The sequence below is a fragment of the Boleophthalmus pectinirostris genome, unplaced genomic scaffold (assembly GCF_026225935.1).
Source record: "Boleophthalmus pectinirostris isolate CB_2022bp ecotype Guang Dong unplaced genomic scaffold, ASM2622593v1 HiC_scaffold_11, whole genome shotgun sequence".
Classification (NCBI taxonomy): domain Eukaryota; kingdom Metazoa; phylum Chordata; class Actinopteri; order Gobiiformes; family Gobiidae; genus Boleophthalmus; species Boleophthalmus pectinirostris.
Window position 1 is genome coordinate 20,729,119 of NW_026570994.1, and position 23,113 is coordinate 20,752,231.

General features: G+C 45.3%; 1 protein-coding gene across 1 annotated transcript in view; it reads right to left on the bottom strand.

Annotated features, from left to right (window-relative positions):
- Positions 1 to 6,771: 6,771 nt before the first annotated feature.
- Positions 6,772 to 23,113, bottom strand: part of LOC110165882 (partitioning defective 3 homolog B-like) — a 210,806-nt gene continuing 194,464 nt past the window's right edge. The window contains exons 17-19 of the mRNA XM_055163690.1: positions 21,695 to 21,739; positions 7,956 to 8,104; positions 6,772 to 6,852 (exon numbers count right to left, since the gene is read on the bottom strand). Of these exons, the coding sequence (XP_055019665.1) occupies positions 6,772 to 6,852; positions 7,956 to 8,104; positions 21,695 to 21,739 (275 nt within the window). The remainder of the gene's footprint in view (positions 6,853 to 7,955; positions 8,105 to 21,694; positions 21,740 to 23,113) is intronic.

A 23,113-nucleotide genomic window follows, 5' to 3' on the forward strand; every position in this document is an offset into this window, starting at 1 on the left:
ATATTAAAGCTGCAGTGTGGAACTTTTCCTGTTGGAGGATCTCATGCCCCATTGTCTCCACGGAGATAGAAATGTTTAATGTCACACTGCGGAACATTCCAGACACCAGCTAGTCCTGAATTATGTCAGGACTAAACCAGGACTAAACCAGGACCAAATCAGAACTAAACCAGGTCTAAACCAGGACTACACCAGGACTGAATTGGGACTAAACCAGGATTAAATCTGGACTAAAGCAGGACTAAACCAGCTAAACTAGAAGTAAATTATGACTAAACCAAAGACCTAAACCAAACCAGACTAAACCAGGACTAAACCAGGTCTAAACCAGGACTGAACTTGGGACTAAACAGGACTAAACCAAGGACAAATAGAAGTAAATTAAGACTAAATCAAGACTAAATTGGGACTAAACCAGGACTAAACCAGGACTAAACCAGGACTAAACCAGGTCTAAACCAGGTCTAAACCTAAACCAGATTTAAACCAGGACTGAATTGGGACTAAATCAGGACTAAGATAGGACAAACTAGAAGTAAATTAAGACTAAGGACAAAAGATAAATCTAAACCAGGACTAAACCAGGACTAAACCAGGTCTAAACCAGGACTAAACCAGGACTAAACCAGGACTATGTACCAACTGAAATTCACTGAACAAAAACAAAATTCACCACAAGTAAATTCTCTTCAAAACAACGATTAACAACGATTAAAGAACAATTTCTACACAATTTTGCTGACAATTTCCATTTCCAAAACCAAAAATCTGTGAAACTGGACCAAAATTCCAGCTCCAGATTGTATTTTTCCTGTAAATCCTGCCCTTCGTGTCCTTGTGTTTAATAGAAAAATCAGTTTGGTCACAGGACTTTGGCTCCTCGTCTTCGGCTCCGCGCGTTTAAATGAATAAAAGAGCAGAATTAGGACGGATGAGCGGAGGGGACGTGCCGATCCGAGCCGAGCCGAGCCTAAACGAGCCTAAACGAGCCAGAGTGGGTCAGCGGAGGGTGAAATCTGTCGTCTGAGCTGCGACTGTAACAGACACGAGCCCTTCACACACTAAAAACACACAGATTATTTAAAATTATCACAAAATAAAGAGTCATGAATCTGTGTGTCGTTCGTTCATTCGTTTTTCAAAATAAAATCAAAAATAAGAACGAAAAAAAAACAACGATTTGCTTAATTATTTGTCTCCAAAACCAAAATGTAAAAACAGATAATGATTCATTTTTTTTCAGTTTTTGATTTTGTGTTTAAATGAAAAATGAGAAAAACGGATAAAGGACTGAACCAGGACTGAACCAGGACTGAACCAGGACTGAACCAGGACTAAACCAGGACTAAACCGTTTTCAGTCCTGGTCCTGTTCCCGGTCTCAATCATGGTCTCAATCACGGTCTGGTCCCGGTCTCAGTACTGGCCTCACTCCTGGTCCTGTTCCTGTTCCTGGTCTCAGTCCTGGTCTCAGTTGTGTTCTGGTCCCAGCCTCAGTCCCAGTCCTGGTCCCAGACTCAGTCCCGGTCTGGTCTTGGTCTAAATCCTGGTCTCTGTCCCAGTCTGGTTCCAGTCTGGTCCTGGTTCCAGTCCAGTCCTGGATTAGTCCAGGTTTAGTCCAGGTTTAATCCTGGTCGAGTCCCGGTCTAGTCCAGGTTTAGTCCAGGTTTAATCCTGGTCTAGTCCCGGTTAAGTCCCGGGTTAAATCCAGGTTTATTCCTGTTTTATTCCTGGTTTAGACCTGGTTTAATCCTGGTCTAGTCCCGGGTTAAATCAAGGTTTAATCCTGTTTTATTCCTGGTTTAGACCTGGTTTAGACCTGGTTTAGACCTGGTTAGTCCAGTCCTGGTTCAGTCCTGGTTCAGTCCTGGTTTAGTCAGTCAGTCCTGGTTCAGTCCCTGGTTTAGTCCTGGTTTAGTCCTGGTTTAGTCCTGGTTTAGTCCTGGTTTAGTCCTGGTCCTTTAGTCCTGGTTTAGTCCTGGTTCAGTCCTGGTTCAAGTCCTGGTTTAGTCCTGGTTTAGTCCTGGTTTAGTCCTGGTTTAGACTTTAGTCCTGGTTTAGTCCTGGTTGGGTCCTGGTTTTAGTCCTGGTTTCAGTCCTGGTTTTCAGTCCTGGTTTAGACCTGGTTTAGTCCAGTCCCTGGTTCCAGTCCTGGTTTTAGTCCTGGTTTAGTCCTGGTTTAGACCTGGTTTAGTCCTGTTTTAGTCCTGGTTCAGTCCTGGTTTAGACCTGGTTTAGTCCTGGTTTAGTCCTGGTTTAGTCTGGTTTAGTCCTGGTTTAGTCCTTTAGTCCTGGTTTAGTCCTGGTTAGTCCTGGTTTAGTCCTGGTTTCAGTCCTGGTTTAGTCCTGGTTTAGTCCTGGTTTAGTCCTGTTTTAGTCCTGGTTCAGTCCTGGTTTAGTCCTGGTTTAGTCCTGGTTTAGTCCTGGGTTTAGACCTGTTTAGTCCTGGTTTAGTCCTGGTTTAGTCCTGGTTTAGTCCTGGTTCAGTCCTGGTTTAGACCTGGTTTAGTCCTGTTTTAGTCCTGGTTCAGTCCTGGTTTAGTCCGGTTTAGTCCTGTTTTAGTCCTGGTTTAGTCCTGTTAAATCCTGTTTTAGTCCTGGTTTAGATCTGGAGCCAAGTTACAGGTCAGATCTGTGGAGAGGCGAGCTCACTCACTGTAGGAACATGTGCTTTTGTTGTATTTTTGAGCAGCAAAAAAAACACCTGTAATTCAATAAATACGATATAGATGAATTTAATGTCACACTGTGAAACCGTCCAGGCAAAGCAATGACGTCTCCATGGAAATAAGCGACCAGAAAAGTTCCACAGTGCAGCTTTAAAACGCATCTACAGCACAGTACACGTACATAGTCTTCAACCCACACCGCTGCTCCTCTACATATATATTCATCTCCACTGGTATTGTCAGGATCACAGCATGTACCACCCCCCCCCCCCCCTCCACCCCCGTGCCCCCCCCGCCCCCCGTACCCTCGTGGTACCCTCCATACCCCCCCGCGCTCTCCCAGCATGCATCAGCACTCACCTATCAACTCTCACCACATACAGACACATACAGAGAAAACTCCAGCACCCGGGGGGGGGGGGGGGGGGATCAGAGGTTACCATGGTTACAGGGAAGTCCCATAAAACACGCTCAAAAGGAGTCGAGGAGGTAGGAAACGGGAGGCGAGGGAAGGATGTAGGACACAAACAAGGAAACAACAAAGGACACAGTAGTAGTAGTATTAGTATCAGTAGAAGTAGAAGTGTTAGTAGAAGCAGTAATGATAATGGTTGTTGTAGTAGCAGCTGCAGTAGTACTATAGTACATGTAGTAGTAATAGTAGTAGTACAGTAGTAGTAGCAGCAGTACCAGTTATAGAATTAGTTACAGTAGTAGTAGTAGTAGTAGTAGTAGTATTAGTAGTAGTAGTAGTAGTAGTAGATATGTAGTAGCAAAGTAGCAGTAGTAGTAGTCGCAGTAATAAAAGTAGTAGTAGTAGTGGTGGTCGCAGTAGTCATCGCAGTAGTAGTTGCAGTAGTCGCAGTTGTAGTAGTAGTAGTAGAAGTCGCAGTAGTAGTTGCAGTAGTAATCGCAGTAGTCGTCGCAGTATTCGTAGTTTTAGTTGCAGTAGTCGTCGCTGTACTCGCAGTAGTAGTAGCAGTAGTAGTAGCAGTAGTAGTCACAGTAGTCGCAGTAGCCGCAGCAGTAGTAGTCGCAGTAGTTGTAGTAGTAGTCGCAGTAGTCGTCGCAGTAGTTGTAGTAGTCGCAGTAGTCGTCGCAGTAGTTGTAGTAGTCGCAGTAGTCGTCACAGTAGTAGTCACAGTTGTCGTCGCAGTAGTTGTAGTAGTCGCAGTAGTAGTCACAGTAGTGGTAGTAGTAGTCGCAGTAGTCATCGCAGTAGTTGTAGTAGTCGCAGTAGTCATCGCAGTAGTTGTAGTAGTCGCAGTAGTAGTAGTAGTAGTCACAGTAGTAGTAGTAGTAGTAGTCGCAGTAGTAGTAGTCGCAGTAGTTAGTAGTAGTAGTAGTAGTCACAGTTGTCGCAGTAGTAGTCGCAGTAGTTGTAGTAGTAGTCGCAGTAGTAGTCGCAGTAGTCAGTAGTCGCAGTAGTTGTAGTAGTCGCAGTAGTAGTCGCAGTAGTCGCAGTAGTAGTAGTCGCAGTAGTCGTCGCAGTAGTAGTAGTAGTCGCAGTAGTCGCAGTAGTCGCAGTAGTCGCAGTCGCAGTAGTCGCAGTAGTAGTAGTAGTTAGTAGTAGTAGTCGCAGTAGTCACAGTAGTCGCAGTAGTCGCAGTAGTCGTCGCAGTAGCAGTAGTAGTAGTAGTCGCAGTAGTCGCAGTAGTAGTAGTAGTCGCAGTAGTCGCAGTAGTCGCAGTAGTCGCAGTAGTAGTAGTAGTAGTAGTAGTAGTAGTAGTAGTAGTCGCGTAGTAGTAGTCGCAGTAGTCGCAGTAGTCGCTAGTAGTAGTCGCAGTAGTAGTAGTCGCAGTAGTCGCAGTAGTAGTAGTCGCAGTAGTAGTAGTCGCAGTAGTAGTAGTAGTAGTAGTAGTAGTAGTAGTCGCAGTAGTAGTCGCAGTAGTAGTAGTAGTAGTAGTAGTCGCAGTAGTAGTAGTAGTAGTAGTAGTAGTAGTAGTAGTAGTAGTAGTAGTAGTAGTAGTAGTAGTAGTAGTAGTAGTAGTAGTAGTAGTAGTAGTAGTAGTAGTAGTAGTAGTAGTAGTAGTAGTAGTAGTAGTAGTAGTAGTAGTAGTAGTAGTAGTAGTAGTAGTAGCAGTAGCAGTAGTAGTAGTAGTAGTAGTAGTAGTAGTAGCAGTTAGTAGTAGTAGTAGTAGTAGTAGTAGTAGTAGTAGTAGTAGTAGTAGTAGTAGTAGTAGTAGTAGTAGTAGCAGTAGTAGTAGTAGTAGTAGTAGTAGTAGTAGTAAGTAGTAGTAGTAGTATTATTAGTAGTAGTAGTAGTAGTAGTAGTAGTAGTAGTAGTAGTAGTAGTAGTAGTAGTAGTAGTAGTCGCAGTAGTCGCAGTAGTAGTAGTAGTAGTAGTAGTAGTAGTGCTGTAGTAATAATAGTAGTAGCATTTATAACAGTAATGTTAATAGTAGATTTTTTGCACATTTTAAACATTTCATATATTTTTGGTCTAATTATTTATAAACAACTCGATGGCGTTGGACTCGGGAGGGCATCTGGCTTAAAATAATCCAAATCCAAGTTAAATTTCTTCCAAAATAAAATTAAAATGAGCAAAAATCTTAAAAACGTGTGAATCTTTCCACGGTACAAAGTGTTTTTAAGAGTATTTCACTTCACTTTTTCACCTCGTAGAAAGTACAGTTCATTTAAAGTCTCAGTCTCAGAATTTTTTTAAATAAATCTGTAGAATTTGCGGCTGTTCGTTTTGCGTCCGTTCACTTCTCAGGTTTAATTTAACGGCCGTAAACACCAATCACAAAACGCCCTTTAAATCCTCCACGTTCACGAAACCGATTCATCTGGAGGCAGGTTTCAGCACCGACTGTCCACACGGATCATTTCACTCACGCGTCTGAACGGAAAATAACACCACACAGCTCCAAACGATAATTCTGATGAAGCTAAACGCGCTCAGGGGGTGACAAAGAGGTGAGCTGTGATTGGACGGTTTGGAAATTGAAGTGGAGAGTTGATTGGTTGAGGCGGTAACTAAAAAGTGTTTACAAAGTTGGACTGTTTTTGTGGCCGGAGCAGCCGGTCGATTCTACGTTCTGTTGCGAAAGACGTCTCCTCTTCAAAATTCTCCTAAGATTCAGAACAAAATGCACAAAAAATCTTAAATTTACCTGAAATTTATCTGAAACTGACCTAAAATTGACCTGAAATTTACCTGAATTTGACCTAAAATCAGTCATAGTTTGGTGCTTCGATTGTTCATTCTGTAAAAATCCGCTCTCTTTCTCTGTCCTTTCTACAAATCTAAAAAAAATATCTCTTCCCTAAAATACTGGTGAGATTCAGAACAAAATACATAAAAAATCTTAAATTTACCTGAAATTTACCTGAAATTTGCCTGAAATATGTCATAGTTTGGTGCTTTCTGTGAAAAACACGTTGTTTTTCAGTCTTTGTATTTGTCTGTATATACTTTTTTTTTTCTTTGGCCAGTCCTTTCTACATTCTTTTGCGAAAGACATCTCATCTCTAAAATTCTCGTAAGATTCAGAACAAAATACCTGAAAATTATCTGAAATTTATCAGAAATTGACCTGAAATAAGTCATAGTTTGGTGCTTCGATTGTTCATTCTGTAAAAATCCGCTCTCTTTCTCAGTCCTTTATAAATTCTGTTGCAAAAGACGGTCTCCTCTCCAAAATTCTGGAAAGATTCAGAACAAAATACACAAAAAATCTTCACTTTACCTGAAATTTACCTAAAATTTGCCTGAATTTTGTCATAGTTTGGTGCTTCGATTGTTGATTGTGTAAAAATCTGCACTGTTTCTTAGTCCTTGTAGTTGTACTTGTGTAGGTTTTTTTTGTTTGTTTTTCTGCCAATCCCTTCTACATTCTGTTCCAAAAGACGTCAGATATCTCCTCTCCAAAATTCTGTTAAGATTCAGAACAAAATACCTGAAATTTACCTAAATTTTACCTCAAATAAGTCATAGTTTGGTACTTTGATTGTTCACTCTGTAAAAATCCACACCATCTTTCAGTCCTTGTAGCTGTTTGTAGTTTTTTTCTCCTTTTTTATGTATAAGCAGCCATGTTTGTTTTGATGCAAACGGAGAATACTTCTCTCTGATTGGTTAATCCACCTGTCAATCACTCCCTCTGGAACACAGAGCCAGAATCCACTCCAGCTGTTTTCAGGACGGCCAGAACGGTCCCGTACCAGTTCCACCGCTGAAAGACCCGCATTTAAACCATTTAACTCATGATGCGTCATCGACAGAGTGGATTTACCGTCAAATAAAAACAAGACCATACGAAAGTGGACGTCACAGCGAGAAAAACTCATGGATCACATCATCAACACTAACGAGCATTTGTACTCATACAAAAACATTATTTATCTGCATCAAGTTCTGCTACAACATCTGCAGTGGAGAAACATCTGCAGAGGAGAAACATCTGCAGTGGAGAAACATCTACTGGAGCAGTGGAGAAACATCTGCAGTGGAGAAACATCTACTGTGGAGAAACATCTGCAGTGGAGAAACATCTGCAGTGGAGAAACATCTGCTGTGGAGAAACATCTGCAGTGGAGAAACATCTGCAGTGGAGAAACATCTGCAGTGGAGAAACATCTGCAGTGGAGAGCAGTGGAGAAACATCTGCAGTGGAGAAACATCTGCAGTGGAGAACGCAGCAGCGACGTAGAGGTAAGATCTTAAGACCGAGCCCAAGCCCGACCCGACCCGAATGTCAATCATTACTTCGGGTCGGGTCGGGCTGGGCTTTTTTTCAAATAAATATATGTTTATAAAATGTTTGCTAAAACGATGTGTGGATACTAAACTAAGGAATACTTGTTATAAAATAAATAATATGGATAAAACAGAGAAGTAATGTAATGTAATTGCTATTTAACTACTAAACAGGATCCGCAGAGCCAGAGCTCTGTGCACGTGAACGCCCCCTCTTCATTTAATAATCTTCCCCTCCGCAAGTCTGCATCTATTTTGACCTGGTGTCCCCAATATGGAGGAGCAAGAAGTTAAACTAAAGGCAGGAGAACTGAAAAGACAAACACGCACCGGTAAGAGTGAGGTGTGGAAAAGCTTCAAATTGATTGATGAAAATGCTACAGAAACTTGCGTTGGCTTCGCTGAATGTCGTCAATGTGGCTTTGCTTTCATACGAGAGCAAAAAGACTGGCACCTCGACGCTGAGCACTGCTCCTCCTCCCGAGTCACAAATAAAATATGACATTTCGGGTTTGCTTCGGGCTCGGGCCTGCAAATCAAGTTAATTGGTCGGGCTGGATTTTTTAGGCCCGATCTCACCTCTACAGCGACGCTCAATCCTATTGAACAATATTTCTCCTCCTCTGACCATTGCACAATCTTCTTGTCACTTGATTTCTCCTCCTTGTTCCACAAACGTTTTCTTTGTTTATTTTCTCGTGTGACTCGGAGGAACCTGCTGAAGTCGACTGTAACATCACGGTTCTTTTAGAAAAATTAAGTTTTTTTTGGTTCCCAAACGCTCTGATTTTTGGCGTCAGTTGGTTGGAGATGAGGCGCGGTTCTGTCGCTCTGAAACGCTCTGTCAGAGTGTGTGGTTCTGGCTCGACAGGGAACAGTTTCAGTTAACCCATTATTATTTTTAGTCTCAAAACGCTCTGTTCCACCTTGTGATGTCATGAAGTGGTAGTTTTTTTTCAAGTGAACAGCTCCTTTTACTTTTAGTTCAGTTGAGATCGGCAATTCCTGGACTGAAATGATCCAAATGATTCTAGCGAAGGCGTGTCGGGTTTTACTTCCCTTTCTTGAATCACCACATGACATCACAAAGTGGATCGAAAAAACCCAGCCTAAATCTGCAGAGTTGTTGTTGTTTTTTTCTTCTTTTTTTCGTAAACATGAAACACAAAAACACAACTCCAGCTTCTAACGTTTACGACGAGGAAACTAAATTAGAAGAGAGATGAGTAAACCGGCTCTTTAATCCGTTTTAAACCCGCGTAAATACAAAAATGTCATCTCTTTGTCCGGCGGAATCGTTCATAAACATTTAGAGAGATTAGCCCGCGGCTCGGCCTATTGTAATTGACCTTTTAAGAATGTTATTGAGTTAAATGGTCTTTTACAGAAACATGTCGGGGAGAAGAAAGGCGGAGGCTTTAATGGGCTGAACTCTGGCTCCTCTTGGATTGAAAGCACTAACCTTTATTGAACCAGCGGCCGTAAAGGAGCCGTGTTTTTACAGGTGCATGTGCGGCCGAGGAGGATATACGGCTCACGGCCGTTTTATGGGTTTTCTCTACAACCCAGCGAGACGTTTATGGTCCCGTGAAAAGATTGGAAAAAGGAAACGCGGAGACGTCAAACAAAGGCTGAAACATGAGGGGATAAGAACAAAAGAGACGCAGCTGATTTAAAACCTGGATTATCCATCGTGATGTTAATTTTCTTGTCCTTAACCACGTTTTATTTTGTATTTTCTCTCGCTGTGTGTGTTTTGAGTGTTTTCAGTTCACTTTCTGCTCTAAACGTGACATTATCGCAATTATCACATCAAAAATGCATTAATTCTTAGTTAAAAAAGGGAGTGTTATGCAGAATGTTTAGCTTTGTCCCATGTTATAATGTCGTCCTTTCTTCAAAAACGTGTCTGAAGAGGTTTGGGTAATCTAGTGATCTCTCCTGGGAAAAGGAGCTTGAGAAATTAAGAAATTAACCGAATCACTTAAAATAAGCAGAATTCTTTATCAAAATCACGACATCGAGGGGAAGACCAGGACAAGACCACAGGGTCCAAGACCACAGGGTCCAGAGACCAGGACAAGACCACAGGGTCCAGGACAAGACCACAGGGTCCAGAGACCAGGACAAGACCACAGGGTCCAAGACCACAGGGTCCAAGACCAGGACAAGACCACAGGGTCCAGAGAGACCAGGGTCCAAGACCACAGGGTCCAGAGACCAGGACAAGACCACAGGGTCCAAGACCAGGACAAGACCACAGGGTCCCAGAGACCAGGACAAGACCACAGGGTCCAGAGACCAGGACAAGACCACAGGGTCCAAGACCACAGGGTCCAGAGACCAGGACAAGACCACAGGGTCCAGAGACCACAGTCCAAGACCACAGGGTCCAGAGACCAGGACAAGACCACAGGGTCCAGAGACCAGGACAAGACCACAGGGTCCAGAGACCAGGACAAGACCAAGACTTTTAAAGGCCGAGACCGAGACAAGAATGAGTCCAAGACCGAAACCAAACGCCTTCAAGACCGAGTCCAAGCCGCTTCAAGACCGAGACAAGACCGAGTCCAAAGCCCTTCAAGACCGAGACAAAGACCAAATCCAAGGCCTTCAAGACCGACAAGACCGAGTCCAAGCACCTTCAAGACCGAGACAAGACCGAGTCCAAGCACCTTCAAGACTGAAACAAGACCGAGTCCAAGCACCTTCAAGACCGAGTCCAAACGCTTAAGTTTAATTTAGAGTTTATTCATGACACTTTTACTTGAGTACTTTTACTTAAGTAACAAAACTGAGTACAAAATTCATCCACCAGTGGTTAATACTCACAGAAGTAAAATACCCACATCATTTTAAAAACTAAAACTCCTCGTGTGTCAGATGCCCTCCCTCCCTCCTCGTGTGTGTCAGATGCCCTCCCTCCCTCCCTCGTGTGTGTCAGATGCCCTCCTCCCTCCTCGTGTGTGTCAGATGCCCCTCCTCCCTCCTCGTGTGTGTCAGATGCCCTCCCTCCTCCTCGTGTGTGTCAGATGCCTCCCTCCTCGTGTGTGTCAGATGCCCTCCTCCTCTCGTGTGTGTCAGATGCCCTCCCTCCCTCGTGTGTCAGATGCCCTCCCTCCCTCCCCGTGTGTGTCAGATGCCCTCCCTCCCCTCCCGTGTGTGTCAGATGCCCTCCCTCCCTCCCCGTGTGTGTCAGATGCCCTCCCTCCCTCCCTCCTCGTGTGTGTCAGATGCCCTCCCTCCCTCCTCGTGTGTGTCAGATGCCCTCCCTCCCTCCTCGTGTGTCAGATGCCCTCCCTCCCTCCCGTGTGTGTGTCAGATGCCCTCCCTCCCTCCTCGTGTGTGTCAGATGCCCTCCCTCCCTCCTCGTGTGTGTCAGATGCCCTCCCTCCTCGTGTGTCAGATGCCCTCCCTCCCTCCTCGTGTGTGTCAGATGCCCTCCCTCCTCGTGTGTGTCAGATGCCCTCCCTCCCTCGTGTGTCTGCCCTCCCTCCCTCCCGTGTGTGTCAGATGCCCTCCCTCCCCCGTCGTGTGTGTCAGATGCCTCCCTCCCTCCTCGTGTGTGTCAGATGCCCTCCCTCCTCGTGTGTGTCAGATGCCCTCCCTCCCCGTGTGTGTCAGATGCCCTCCCTCCTGCCTCCCTCCCGTGTGTGTCAGATGCCCTCCCTCCCGTGTGTGTCAGATGCCCTCCCTCCTCCCCGTGTGTGTCAGATGCCCTCCCTCCTCCCGTGTGTGTCAGATGCCCTCCCTCCTCCCGTGTGTGTCAGATGCCCTCCTCCTCGTGTGTGTCAGATGCCCCTCCCGTGTGTGTCAGATGCCTCCTCCCTCCCGTGTGTGTCAGATGCCCTCCCTCCTCGTGTGTGTCAGATGCCCTCCCTCCCTCCTCGTGTGTGTCAGATGCCCTCCCCCTCCCCCTCCTCGTGTGGTGTCAGATGCCCTCCCTCCCTCGTGTGTGTCAGATGCCCTCCCTCCCTCCTCGTGTGTGTCAGATGCCCTCCCTCCCTCCCCGTGTGTGTCAGATGCCCTCCCTCCCTCCCGTGTGTGTCAGATGCCCTCCCTCCTCGTGTGTGTCAGATGCCCTCCCCTCCCTCCCCGTGTGTGTCAGATGCCCTCCCCTCCTCCCCGTGTGTGTCAGATGCCCTCCCTCCCTCGTGTGTGTCAGATGCCCCCTCCCTCCTCGTGTGTGTCAGATGCCCTCCCTCCCTCCCCGTGTGTGTCAGATGCCCTCCCTCCCTCCCGTGTGTGTCAGATGCCCCCCTCCCTCCCCGTGTGTGTCAGATGCCCTCCCTCCTCGTGTGTCAGATGCCCTCCCTCCTCGTGTGTGTCAGATGCCTCCCTCCCGTGTGTGTCAGATGCCCTCCCTCCTCGTGTGTGTCAGATGCCCTCCCTCCCTCCTCGTGTGTGTCAGATGCCCTCCCTCCTCGTGTGTGTCAGATGCCCTCCCTCCTCGTGTGTGTCAGATGCCCTCCCTCCCTCCTCGTTGTGTGTCAGATGCCCTCCCTCCCTCCCCGTGTGTGTCAGATGCCCTCCCTCCTCGTGTGTGTCAGATGCCGCTCCCTCCCTCGTGTGTGTCCAGATGCCCTCCCTCCCTCCCCGTGTGTGTCAGATGCCCTCCCCCTCCTCGTGTGTGTCAGATGCCCTCCTCCCTCCTGTGTGTCAGATGCCTCCCTCCCTCCCGTGTGTGTCAGATGCCCTCCCTCCTCGTGTGTGTCAGATGCCCTCCCTCCTCGTGTGTGTCAGATGCCCTCCCTCCTCGTGTGTGTCAGATGCCCTCCCTCCCTCCTCGTGATTGTGATGCTAATCCGTGGACGCGGCAGATGACTGGAGCGAGTTTTGATGGATCTGCGCCGTTACAGGTCGAACTATTAAAAACACTCGTCGTCTTTTTTCTTTTCTACGGTGTGAAAATTGTCAAAAATAATCGGACGGTGACGAATTCGACCCGCGGAAAATCTACTGTGATGATAATTTTACACCGACTGTTGATAAATGAGAAGGAGACGATACGAACACGGCTTTGTTACGGGGGGAAAAAAACAACAACAACAACGTGAATACTGCAAAATACACCGTGTCGCCTGCTTGTTGCTATGGATACGTCATTACTCTGTCTGGAATGTTCCACAGTGTGACTTTAAGCAGGTTTACTTTACGTTTATTTAATTACAAGTGGCTTTAAAGCTCAAAAATATAGAGAAAAATAAATATTCTGATTGTGAGGAGTAAAGAAGGACTAAACCAGGACTAAACCAGGACTAAAGCAGGACTAAACCAGGACTAAACCAAGACCAAAGCAGGACTAGACCAGGACCTAAACCAGGACTAGACCAAGGACGAAACCAGGGACTAAAAGAGGGACTGAACATTGACTATAACAGAGATAAACCAGGACTAAATCAGGACTAAACAAGTACTAAACCAGGACCAAACAAGGACCAACACCAGGACTAGACCAAGACCAAAACCAAGACCTAAACCAGGACTAAACCAGGACTAAACCAGGACTAAAACAGGACTAAACAAGGACCACACCAGGACTAGACCAAGACCAAACCAAGACTAAACCAAGACCTAAACCAAGACCTAAACCAGGACTAAACCAGGACTAAACCAGGACTAAAACAGGACTAAAACAGGACTAAAACAGGACTAAACCAGGACTAAACCAGGACTAAAACAGGACTAAACCAGGGCGATACCAGGGACCAAACCCAAGATCAAACTAGGACTAAACCAAGGACTACACCAAGACCAAACCAGGACCATATCAGGACCAAAGCAAGTCCAAATCAGGACTATACCAAGACCAAAACAAGACTAAACTGGGGCCAAACCAGGACTATACAAGGGACCAAAACCAAGACCAAACCGGGACCCAACCAGGACTAAACCAAGGACTAAACCAAGGACTAAACCAGAGACTAAGGACCAAACTAGGACCAAACTAGGACCAAACCAGGACCAAACAGAGACCAAACCAGGACAAAAAAAAAAAGACTAAATCAAGACCAAACCAAGACTATATCAGAACCAAACCAAGACCAAACTCGGACTAAACCAAGACATAAACCAGGACCAAACCAAGACCAAACTAGGACTAAACCAGGACCAAACCAAGACCAAACTAACTAAACCAAGACATAAACGAGGACCAAACTAGGACTATACCAGGACCAAAATAAGTCCAAATCAGGGCTATACCAGGACTAAACCAGAACCAAAGTAGGACTAAAACAAGAAGCAAACCAAGACCAAACCAGGACTATGCCAGGACCACAGTAGGACTATATCAGGACTAAACCAGGACCAAACCAGGACTTTTTAGTTAAATCTCTACTGAACTTACGGTAAAAGCTGCTGTTAAATCTACATTTAAACCTTCCTCTTCATGACATCACAAGGTGGAACGGAGCATTTTGAGCTTTGGAGACGTAAACAGACTAATAATAAAGTTGTTTTTTTTACGTTTTCATGACTTGAAGCTCACGAGAGTCAGTTTTGTGTAACGTTAGAGCTTTAATAATGTGATTTTAAGCCTGCGAGAGCCGTCCCGTACGTTTATATTATAATGCTAATATTTGTAGATTTGATGGATCTCTGCGTAGATTATAACGAGATTTAGTGTTTGGTTTTGACTCGGGACAGATGCCGGGCACGACTCCAGAGTTTGGGGTCGCTTCAGGTCGACCGGGGACAAAACCGGGACCGAGAAAATCTGTTTGACACATGGACTCGGGTCATAATTCACTTTAAACATGAGTCTGTGTAACTGTACGGACCCGAGTGATTTACTGCGGCATTAATTATAAAACATGACACCAGAGACTGAACCAGGACTAGACCAGGACTAGACAGGACTAAACAGGACTAGACCAGGACTAGACCAAGGACTGAACCAGGACTCGACCAAGGACCAAAACAGGATTAAAACAGGACTAAAATAGGACTAAAGCAGGACCAAAACATGACAGAACCAGGACTAGACCAAGACTAAAACAGGACTAAAACAGGACTGATCCAGGACTGATCCAGGACTGAACCAAGACTGAACCAGGACTGAACCAAGGACCAAAATAGGACTAAATCAGGTCTAAAACCAGGTCTAAAACCAGGACTAAACCAGGACAGAGAAAATCGGTTTCACACGTGGACTCAGGTCATAATTCTCTTTAAACATGAGTCTGTGTGATTCACTGCAGCATTAATAATAAAACCAACAGCACAGACGGAAAAACTAACAACAGAATTAAACAAAATAATTTAAGGTTTAAGAACCAGGACTAAACCAGGTCTAAACCAGGACTAAACCAGGACTAAACCAGGTCTAAACCAGGACTAAACCAGGTCTAAACCAGGACTAAACCAGGTCTAAACCAGGACTAAACCAGGACTAAACCAGGACTAAACCAGGTCTAAACCAGGGACTAAACCAGGACTAAACAGGACTAAACAGGACTAAACCAGGACTAAACCAGGACTCAGGACTAAACCAGGTCTAAACCAGGACTAAAACCAGGTGACTAAACCAGGACTAAACCAGGACTAAACCAGGACTAAACCAGGTCTAAACCAGGACTAAACCAGGACTAAACCAGGACTAAACCAGGACTAAACCAGGACTAAACCAGGACTAAACCAGGACTAAAACCAGGTCTAAAACCAGGTCTAAACCAGGACTAAACCAGGTCTAAACCAGGACTAAAACCAGGACTAAACCAGGTCTAAACCAGGTCTAAACCAGGTCTAAACCAGGTCTAAACCAGGTCTAAACCAGGTCTAAACCAGGTCTAAACCAGGTCTAAACCAGGTCTAAAACCAGGTCTAAACCAGGTCTAAACCAGGTCTAAACCAGGACTAAACCAGGTCTAAACCAGGACTAAACCAGGTCTAAACCAGGTCTAAAACAAGGACTAAACAAGGTCTAAACCAGGTCTAAACCACGACTGGACCAGGACTAAATCAGGCCTAAACCAGGTTTTTCTTGTAATTGTAATTCCACAATCATCATAATTTAGATTTATTTAAAGTCGTACTGTGGAACATTCCAGACAAAGCAACAACATCTCCATGGAGACGAGCAGGTCGCGAACCCTGCGCCTGAAAAGTTCCACAGTGCAGCTTTAAAACATAAACTTGACATTATAAAAAGCTCCTGTTCCTTGTTCTTTTTTTTTTTTTTTTTTTCTTCCGGGCCTCGTCTCGATCCTTGTCAGAAAAATCACAATTTATTTTTTTTCCACAAACATTCAGGCGTCCACCCCACTCCCGACGGACCCCGAGCCTCTTCCCCTGCTCCTCCGTAAACATCTTCATCCTGAACAAAGGCTCTTCTCCTCCTCCGTTTCCTCCTCTTTTTCCATCCTCCGTCTTCTCTTTTTCTTGTTTCTCTCCTCGTCTCGTCTAATGTTTATCGACAGGAGCCGAGCTTTTAGTTTCCGCTGACTATGGATTTTACCCCAGATCCTCCACTCCTCCTCCTCTCATCCCCCTCTCCTCTCCTCCTCTCATCCCCTCTCTCCCCTCTCCCTCATCCCCCTCATCCCCTCTCTCCTCCTCTCCTCTCCTCTCATCCCCCTCTCCTCTCCTCATCCCTCTCCTCCTCCTCTCCCCTCTCCTCCTCTCTCTCTCCTCTCCTCCTCTCCTCCCCTCTCCCCCTCTCCTCCTCTCCTCTCCTCTCCTCCTCCTCTCCTCTCTCCCTCTCCTCCTCCTCTCCTCCTCCTCTCATCCCCCCTCTCCTCCCACCTCCTCTCCTCCTCTCTCTCCTCCTCTCCTCCTCCTCTCTCTCCCCTCTCCTCTCCTCTCCTCTCCTCCTCTCCTCTAATCTCCTCTCCTCTCCTCTCCTCTCCTCTCCTCTCTCTCTCTCTCTCCTCTAATCCTCTCCTCTCCTCCTCTCCTCTCCTCCTCTCCTGCTCCTCTCCTCTCCTCCCCTCTCCTCTCCTCTAATCCTCTCTCTCCTCTCCTCTCCTCTCCTCTCTCCTCCTCCTCTATCCTTCCTTCTCTTCTCTTTTTCCATTTCTTCTCTCTCTTCCCCCTTTTTCTTTCTCTCTCTATCACACGTCTCCTCGTCTCTCAGTTTCAATCCTTGTGTCGTTTGTTCATTCGTTTTTCAAAATAAAACCAAAAATAAGAAAAGGAAAAAAACAACAACGATTTTTCTTCATTATTTGTCTCCAAAACCAAAATGAAAAAACAGATCATGATTTGTTTTTTCAGTTTTGATTTTGTGTTTAAATGAAAAAATGGAAAAACAGATAACAACCGTTTCCCGTTTACGTGACTTCAGTGACTGAGATGCTGGACTTTTGTGCCGCATACGGACTGAAACCAGGTCCAGGACCAGACCGAGACCAGACCGAGACCAGACCGGGACCAGACCGGGACCAGACCGGGACCAGACCGAGACCAGACCGAGACCAGACCGGGACTGAGCCCAGACCAGGACCCGGAGCAGGACTGAGACCGAGACCAGACCAGGACTGAGACCGAGATCAGACCGGGACAGACCCTTGACCAGACCGGACTGAGGCCAGGACCAGACCGGGACCAGACCCTTGACCAGACCGAGACTGAGGCCAGGACAGGCCAGGACCAGGCCAGGACCAGGCAGGCCAGGCCAGGACCAGACCCTTGACCAGACCGAGACTGAGGCCAGGACCAGACCGGGATCAGACCGGGACCAGACCCTTGACCAGACCGAGACTGAGGCCAGGACCAGGTCAGGACCAGGCCAGGACCAGACCAGGACCAGACCCTTGACCAGACTGAGACTGAGGCCAGGACCAGACCGGGATCAGACCGGGACCAGACCCTTGACCTGACCAGACCGAGACTGAGGCCGGACCAGGCCAGGACCAGACGGGACAACCCTGACCAGACCGAGACTGAGGCCAGGACCAGACCAGGATCAGACCGGGACCAGACCCTTGACCAGACCGAGACTGAGGCCAGGACCAGACCAGGATCAGACCGGGACCAGACCCTTGACCAGACCGAGACTGAGGCCAGGACCAGGCCGGACCAGACCGGGACCAGACCCTTGACCAGACCGAGACTGAGGCCAGGACCAGACCGGGAATCAGACCGGGACCAGACCCTTGACCAGACCGAGACTGAGGCCGGGATCAGACCGGGACCAGACCGGAGGCTCAGAGCCCACGGCAGGACCAGAGCTCGAAGCTGAGGCTCGGAGTCAAAGCTCGGAGTCCGGTCTGGTCTCGGTCTGGTCTCGGTCTGGTCCTGGCCTCAGTCTCGGTCTGGTCCCTCGGGTCTCGGTCTGGTCCCGGTCTGGTCCCGGTCTGGTCCCGGTCTGGTCCTGGACCTGGATCAGTCCTGGTTCAGTTTGGCATCAAAAACTCACTGAAGTCACGTAAACGGGAAACGGTCGTTATCTGTTTTTTTTCATTTTTCATTTAAACACAAAATCGAAAACTGAAAAAAACGAATCATGATCTGTTTTTTCATTTTGGTTTTGGAGACAAATAATGAAGAAAAATTTTGTTTTTTCATTTTCTTATTTTTGGTTTTATATTGAAAAACGAATGAACGAACGACACAAGGATTAATTTCTGTCACTCTCCTCACTTCTCTCTATTCTGTCCCCCTCTCTCCTCCTTCTGTCTCTCTCCTCCCTCTCTCTCTCTCTCTCCCACTTCTCCTCTCTCTCTCTCTCTCACACACTCTCTCCTCTCCTCTCTCTCTCTCTCTCTCTCTTCCTCCCCCTTTCTCTCTCACACACCTCCTCTCTTCTTTTTCTAATCCTTACCTCCCCCTTTTTTTCTCTCGCACTCCTCCTCCCCTCTCTCTCTTCCTCCCTCCCCATTTCTCTCCCCCTCCCTCTCTCTTCTTTCTTCCCTTTTTCTAATTACTCTCTCTCTCTTTCTCTCTCTCTCTGTCTCTCTCTCTCTCTCTCTCTCTCTCCTCTCTTCTCTCTCTCTCTCTCTCTCTTCTCTCTCCTCTCTCTCTCTCTCTCTCTCTCTCTCTCTCTCTCTCTCTCTCTCTCTTCTCCCTCTTCTCTCTCTCTCTCTCTCTCTCTCTCTCTCTCTCTCTCTCTCTCTCTCTCTCTCTCTCTCTCTCTCTCTCCCTCTGTCTCCTCTCTCCCCTCTCTCTCTCTCTCTCTCTCTCTCTCTCTCTCCTCTCTCTCTCTCTCTCTCCTCTCTCTCTCTCTCTCTCTCTCTCTCTCTCTCTCTCTCTCTCTCTCTCTCTCTCTCTCTCTCTCTCTCTCTCTCTCTCTCTCTCTCTCTCTCTCTCTCTCTCCCTCTCTCTCTCTCTCTCTCTCTCTTCATTTCTCTCTCTCTTCTTCTCATCTGTTCATTTTCATCTGTGTCACGTTTCTTGGCTTTGGCTCCAAAACTTTTTATAATCTGAACTTTTTTCATTCGTTCTATTTTTAGCTCCAGAGAAACATTTACATTTTTAACACGTTTCTGCACAAAACGTCTCTCGAATTTAATCAGAAAAAAACAAAACAAATAAAAAATAAAATAATAAAATAAATAAATAAATAAAATTTATTTATTTATTATAAATAATATTACACAATTCTGACACAAAGATTCATGTACAAGACACTGGAACTGTGAACTAAACCAGGACTAAACCAGGACTAAACCGGGACTAAACCAGAACTAAACCAGGACTAAATCAGGACTAAACCAGGGACTAAACCAGGACTAAACCAGAACTAAACCAGGAACTAAAACCAGGGACTAAACCAGGACTAAATAAACCAGGACTAAACCAGGGACTAAACCAGGACTAACCAGGACTAAACAGAACTAAACAGGACTAAACCAGGACTAAAACAGGACTACCAGGACTAAACCAGGACTAAACCAGGACTAAACCAGGAACTAAACCAGGACTAAACCAGACTAAACCAGGACTAAACCAGACTAAACCAGACTAAACCAGGACTAAACCAGAACACCAGGACTAAACCAGAACTAAACCAGGACTAAAACAGGGACTAAACTAAACCAGGACTAAAACAGGACTAAACCAGGACTAAACCAGGACTAAAACCAGACTAAACCAGGACTAAACCAGGACTAAACAGGGACTAAACCAAGACTAAAAAAACCAGACTAAACCAGAACTAAACCAGGACTAAACCCAAGACTAAAACAAGGACTAAACCAGGACTAAAACAGGACTAGACCAGGGACTAAAACAGGACTAAACCAGAACTAAACCAGGACTAAACCAGGACTTAAACCAGGACTAAACCCAGTGTAAGAGTGTGGGAGAGGACACAGCCAAACACTTTATGGAATCACAGGGTCCTTCACGATTCGATACTCGATACTCGGCTCACGATACGACGATACACGAGTTAATCGATACGCTGCTGTTTCATAAGAACCAAAGAAACTTTAGCAAAAATATTTCTTTGTTCCACCAGTTTGGACAAAGTAAATATGAAGCAAATCTATTCCAACCATCAAAAGAGTCAATCTGCCAAAAAAATACTCTTGCCGATATATCGATAAAGCAGCTCACGATAACGATACTGTATTATCAAATTTAGTATCACGATTAGGGTTGAGTATCATTCAGAAGTTGCCGATACGATACACACCTCGATACATAAGCCACAATACGATACACGTCTCGATACATAAGCCACAATACGATACACCTCGATACATAAGCCACAATACATAAGCACAATACGATACACACCTCGATACATAAGCCACAATACGATACACGTCTCGATACATAAGCCACAATACGATACACGTCTCGATACATAAGCCACAATACGATACACGTCTCGATACATAAGCCACAATACGATACACGTCTCGATACGTAAGCCACAATACGATACACGTCTCGATACATAAGCCACAATACGATACACATCTCGATACGTAAGCCACAATACGATACACATCTCGATACACGTAAGCCATAATACGATACGCACCTCGATACGATAAGCCACAATACGAAATACACGTCTACGATACAACGTCGATACATAAGCCACAATACGATAAAGCCACATACGATACACTCTCGAACATAAGCCACAATACGATACACATCTCGATACATAAGCCACAATACGATACACACCTCGATACGATACACGTCTCGATACATAAGCCACAATACGATACGATACACCTCGATACGATAAGCCACAATACATACATCGATACATAAACACGATACACGATACGTCAATCGATACACGTCTCGATACATAAGCCACAATACGATACACGCCTCGATACATAAGCCACAATACGATACACACCTCGATACAAAATACGATAAGCCACAATACGATACGCCGATACATAAGCACACACGTCTCGATACATAACCACATAACGATACACGTCTCGATACATAAGCCACAATACGATAAGCACGTCTCGATACATAAGCCACAATACGATACACGTCTCGATACATAAGCCACAATACGATACACGCCTCGATACATAAGCCACAATACGATACACGCCTCGATACATAAGCCACAATACGATACACGCTCGATACATAAGCCACAATACGATACACGCCTCGATACATAAGCCACAATACGAATACACCCTCGATCACGATACATAAGCCACACATCGATACGATACATACGCCTCGATACATAAGCCACAATACGATACACATCTCGATACATAAGCCACAATACGATACACACGCCTCGATACATAAGCCACAATACGATACACGTCTCGATACATAAGCCACAATACGATACACGCCTCGATACATAAGATACGATCTCGATACATAAGCCACAACACGATACAAGGATACACTCGATACATAAGCCACAATACGATACACGTCTCGATACATAAGCCACAATACGATACACGTCTCGATACATAAGCCACAATACGATACATACAATACGCCCACAATACGATACACGCCAATAATAACGATACACGTCATCGATACATAAGCCACATAATACGATACACGTCTCGATACATAAGCCACAATACGATACATGCCTCGATACATAAGCCACAATACGATACACACCTCGATACGGTGATCTTACAATTCGATATAATTCAATACGATATATTTTAAATCGATACGGTTCAATAAAAGTAAAGTCTTTGTTAATCCACTTCTTCTTGTGCAAAGTTCATATGAAACACAAACATTTAAATCATCAAAACGGTGAAAATGTCAAAAATGTGTCGCATAAATGAGTTTCCAACCATCACCAAAAGTCAAAAACAACATTTTCACATGAGGCAGTGTGGGGGAAGTGTCTTGCCCAAGGACACAACAGACAGAGTTTGGACAGAGGGACTTACCGTCATAAGGTCTGGTGAGGGATCTGATGTTGCCCTCATCCGCCACTGAAACAAAACAAAACACAAGTGTCACACAATAATGTTTTAGGTTTTTAACTTTTAAAATCTGGTTGGAAAATTTAATCAAAATAAACTGAAAACACAAACCAAAATTCTTGTCGAGGTGCAAAAGAAAAAATGCAGAGCACAGATTTTTGGCAAAAAAAAAAAGAGTCTTCGTCAGATATTTTTCTTGCTTTGGACCACAGTTCACCAGAGACCAGAAATAGACCTGCTGTAGTCCTGGTTTGGTCCTGAATTAGTCCTGGGTTGGTCCTGGTTTTATTCTGGTTGAGTCCTGAATTAGACCTGCTTTAGTCCTGGTTTTGTTCTGGGAGAGTCCAGAATCAGATATGGTTTAGTCCAGGTTTAGTCCTGAATTAGACCTGGTTTGGTTCTAGTTTGTCATGATTTAGTGCTGGTTTTGTCCTGAGAGAGAGTCCAGAATGACACCTGGGTTTAGTCCAGGTTTGGTCCAGGTTCAGTTCTTTTTTAGTCCTGAATTAGACCTGGTACAGTCTGTGGTCTGTTTCTGGTTTTGTCATACAAGAGCCCAGAATTAGACCTCGTTTAGTCCTGGTTTAGTCCTAAATTATGCCTGGTTTGGTTCTAGTTTGTCCTGGTTTAGTCCTGGTATTGTCCTGAGAGAGAGTCCAGAATCAGACCTGGTTTAGTCCTGCTTTGGTGCTAGTTTAGTCCTGGTTCATTTCCAATTTAGTCCTGACTTAGACCTGGCTTAGTCCTGGTTTAAATCTTATCTAGTCCTTGTTTAGACCCACTGGAGTCCTCATTTAGACCTGGTTCAGACCTGGTTCTGACCTGGTTTATCATAGTCCGGTTTTAGTCCGGTTTTAGTCCAGATTTAGTCCAGATTTAGTCCAGTTTTAGTCCAGATTTTGTCCAGATTTAGTCCAGATTTAATCCAGTTTTAATCCAGTTTTAATCCAGATTTAGTCCAGATTTAGTAGTCCAGATGTAGTCCAGATGTAGTCCAGATTTAGTCAGATTTAGTTCAGTTTTACCAGTTTTAGTCCAGTTTAGTCCAGGTTTTAGTCCAGTTTTAGTCTTTTAGTCCAGTTTTAGTCCAGTTTAGTAGTTTTTCCAGTTTTAATCCAGATTTAGTCCAGATTTAGTCCAGTTTTAGTCCAGATTTTTAGAGTCCAGATTTAGTCCAGTTTTTAGTCCAGATTTTAGTCATTTAGTCCAGTTTTAGTCCAGTTTTTCCAGTTTAGTCCAGTTTTAGTCCAGATTTAGTCCAGTTTTAGTCCAGTTTTAGTCCAGCTTTAGTCCAGTTTTAGTCCAGATTTAGTCCAGTTTTAGTCCAGCTTTAGTCCAGTTTTAGTCCAGATTTAGTCCAGATTAAGTCTCGTTTTAAGCAAG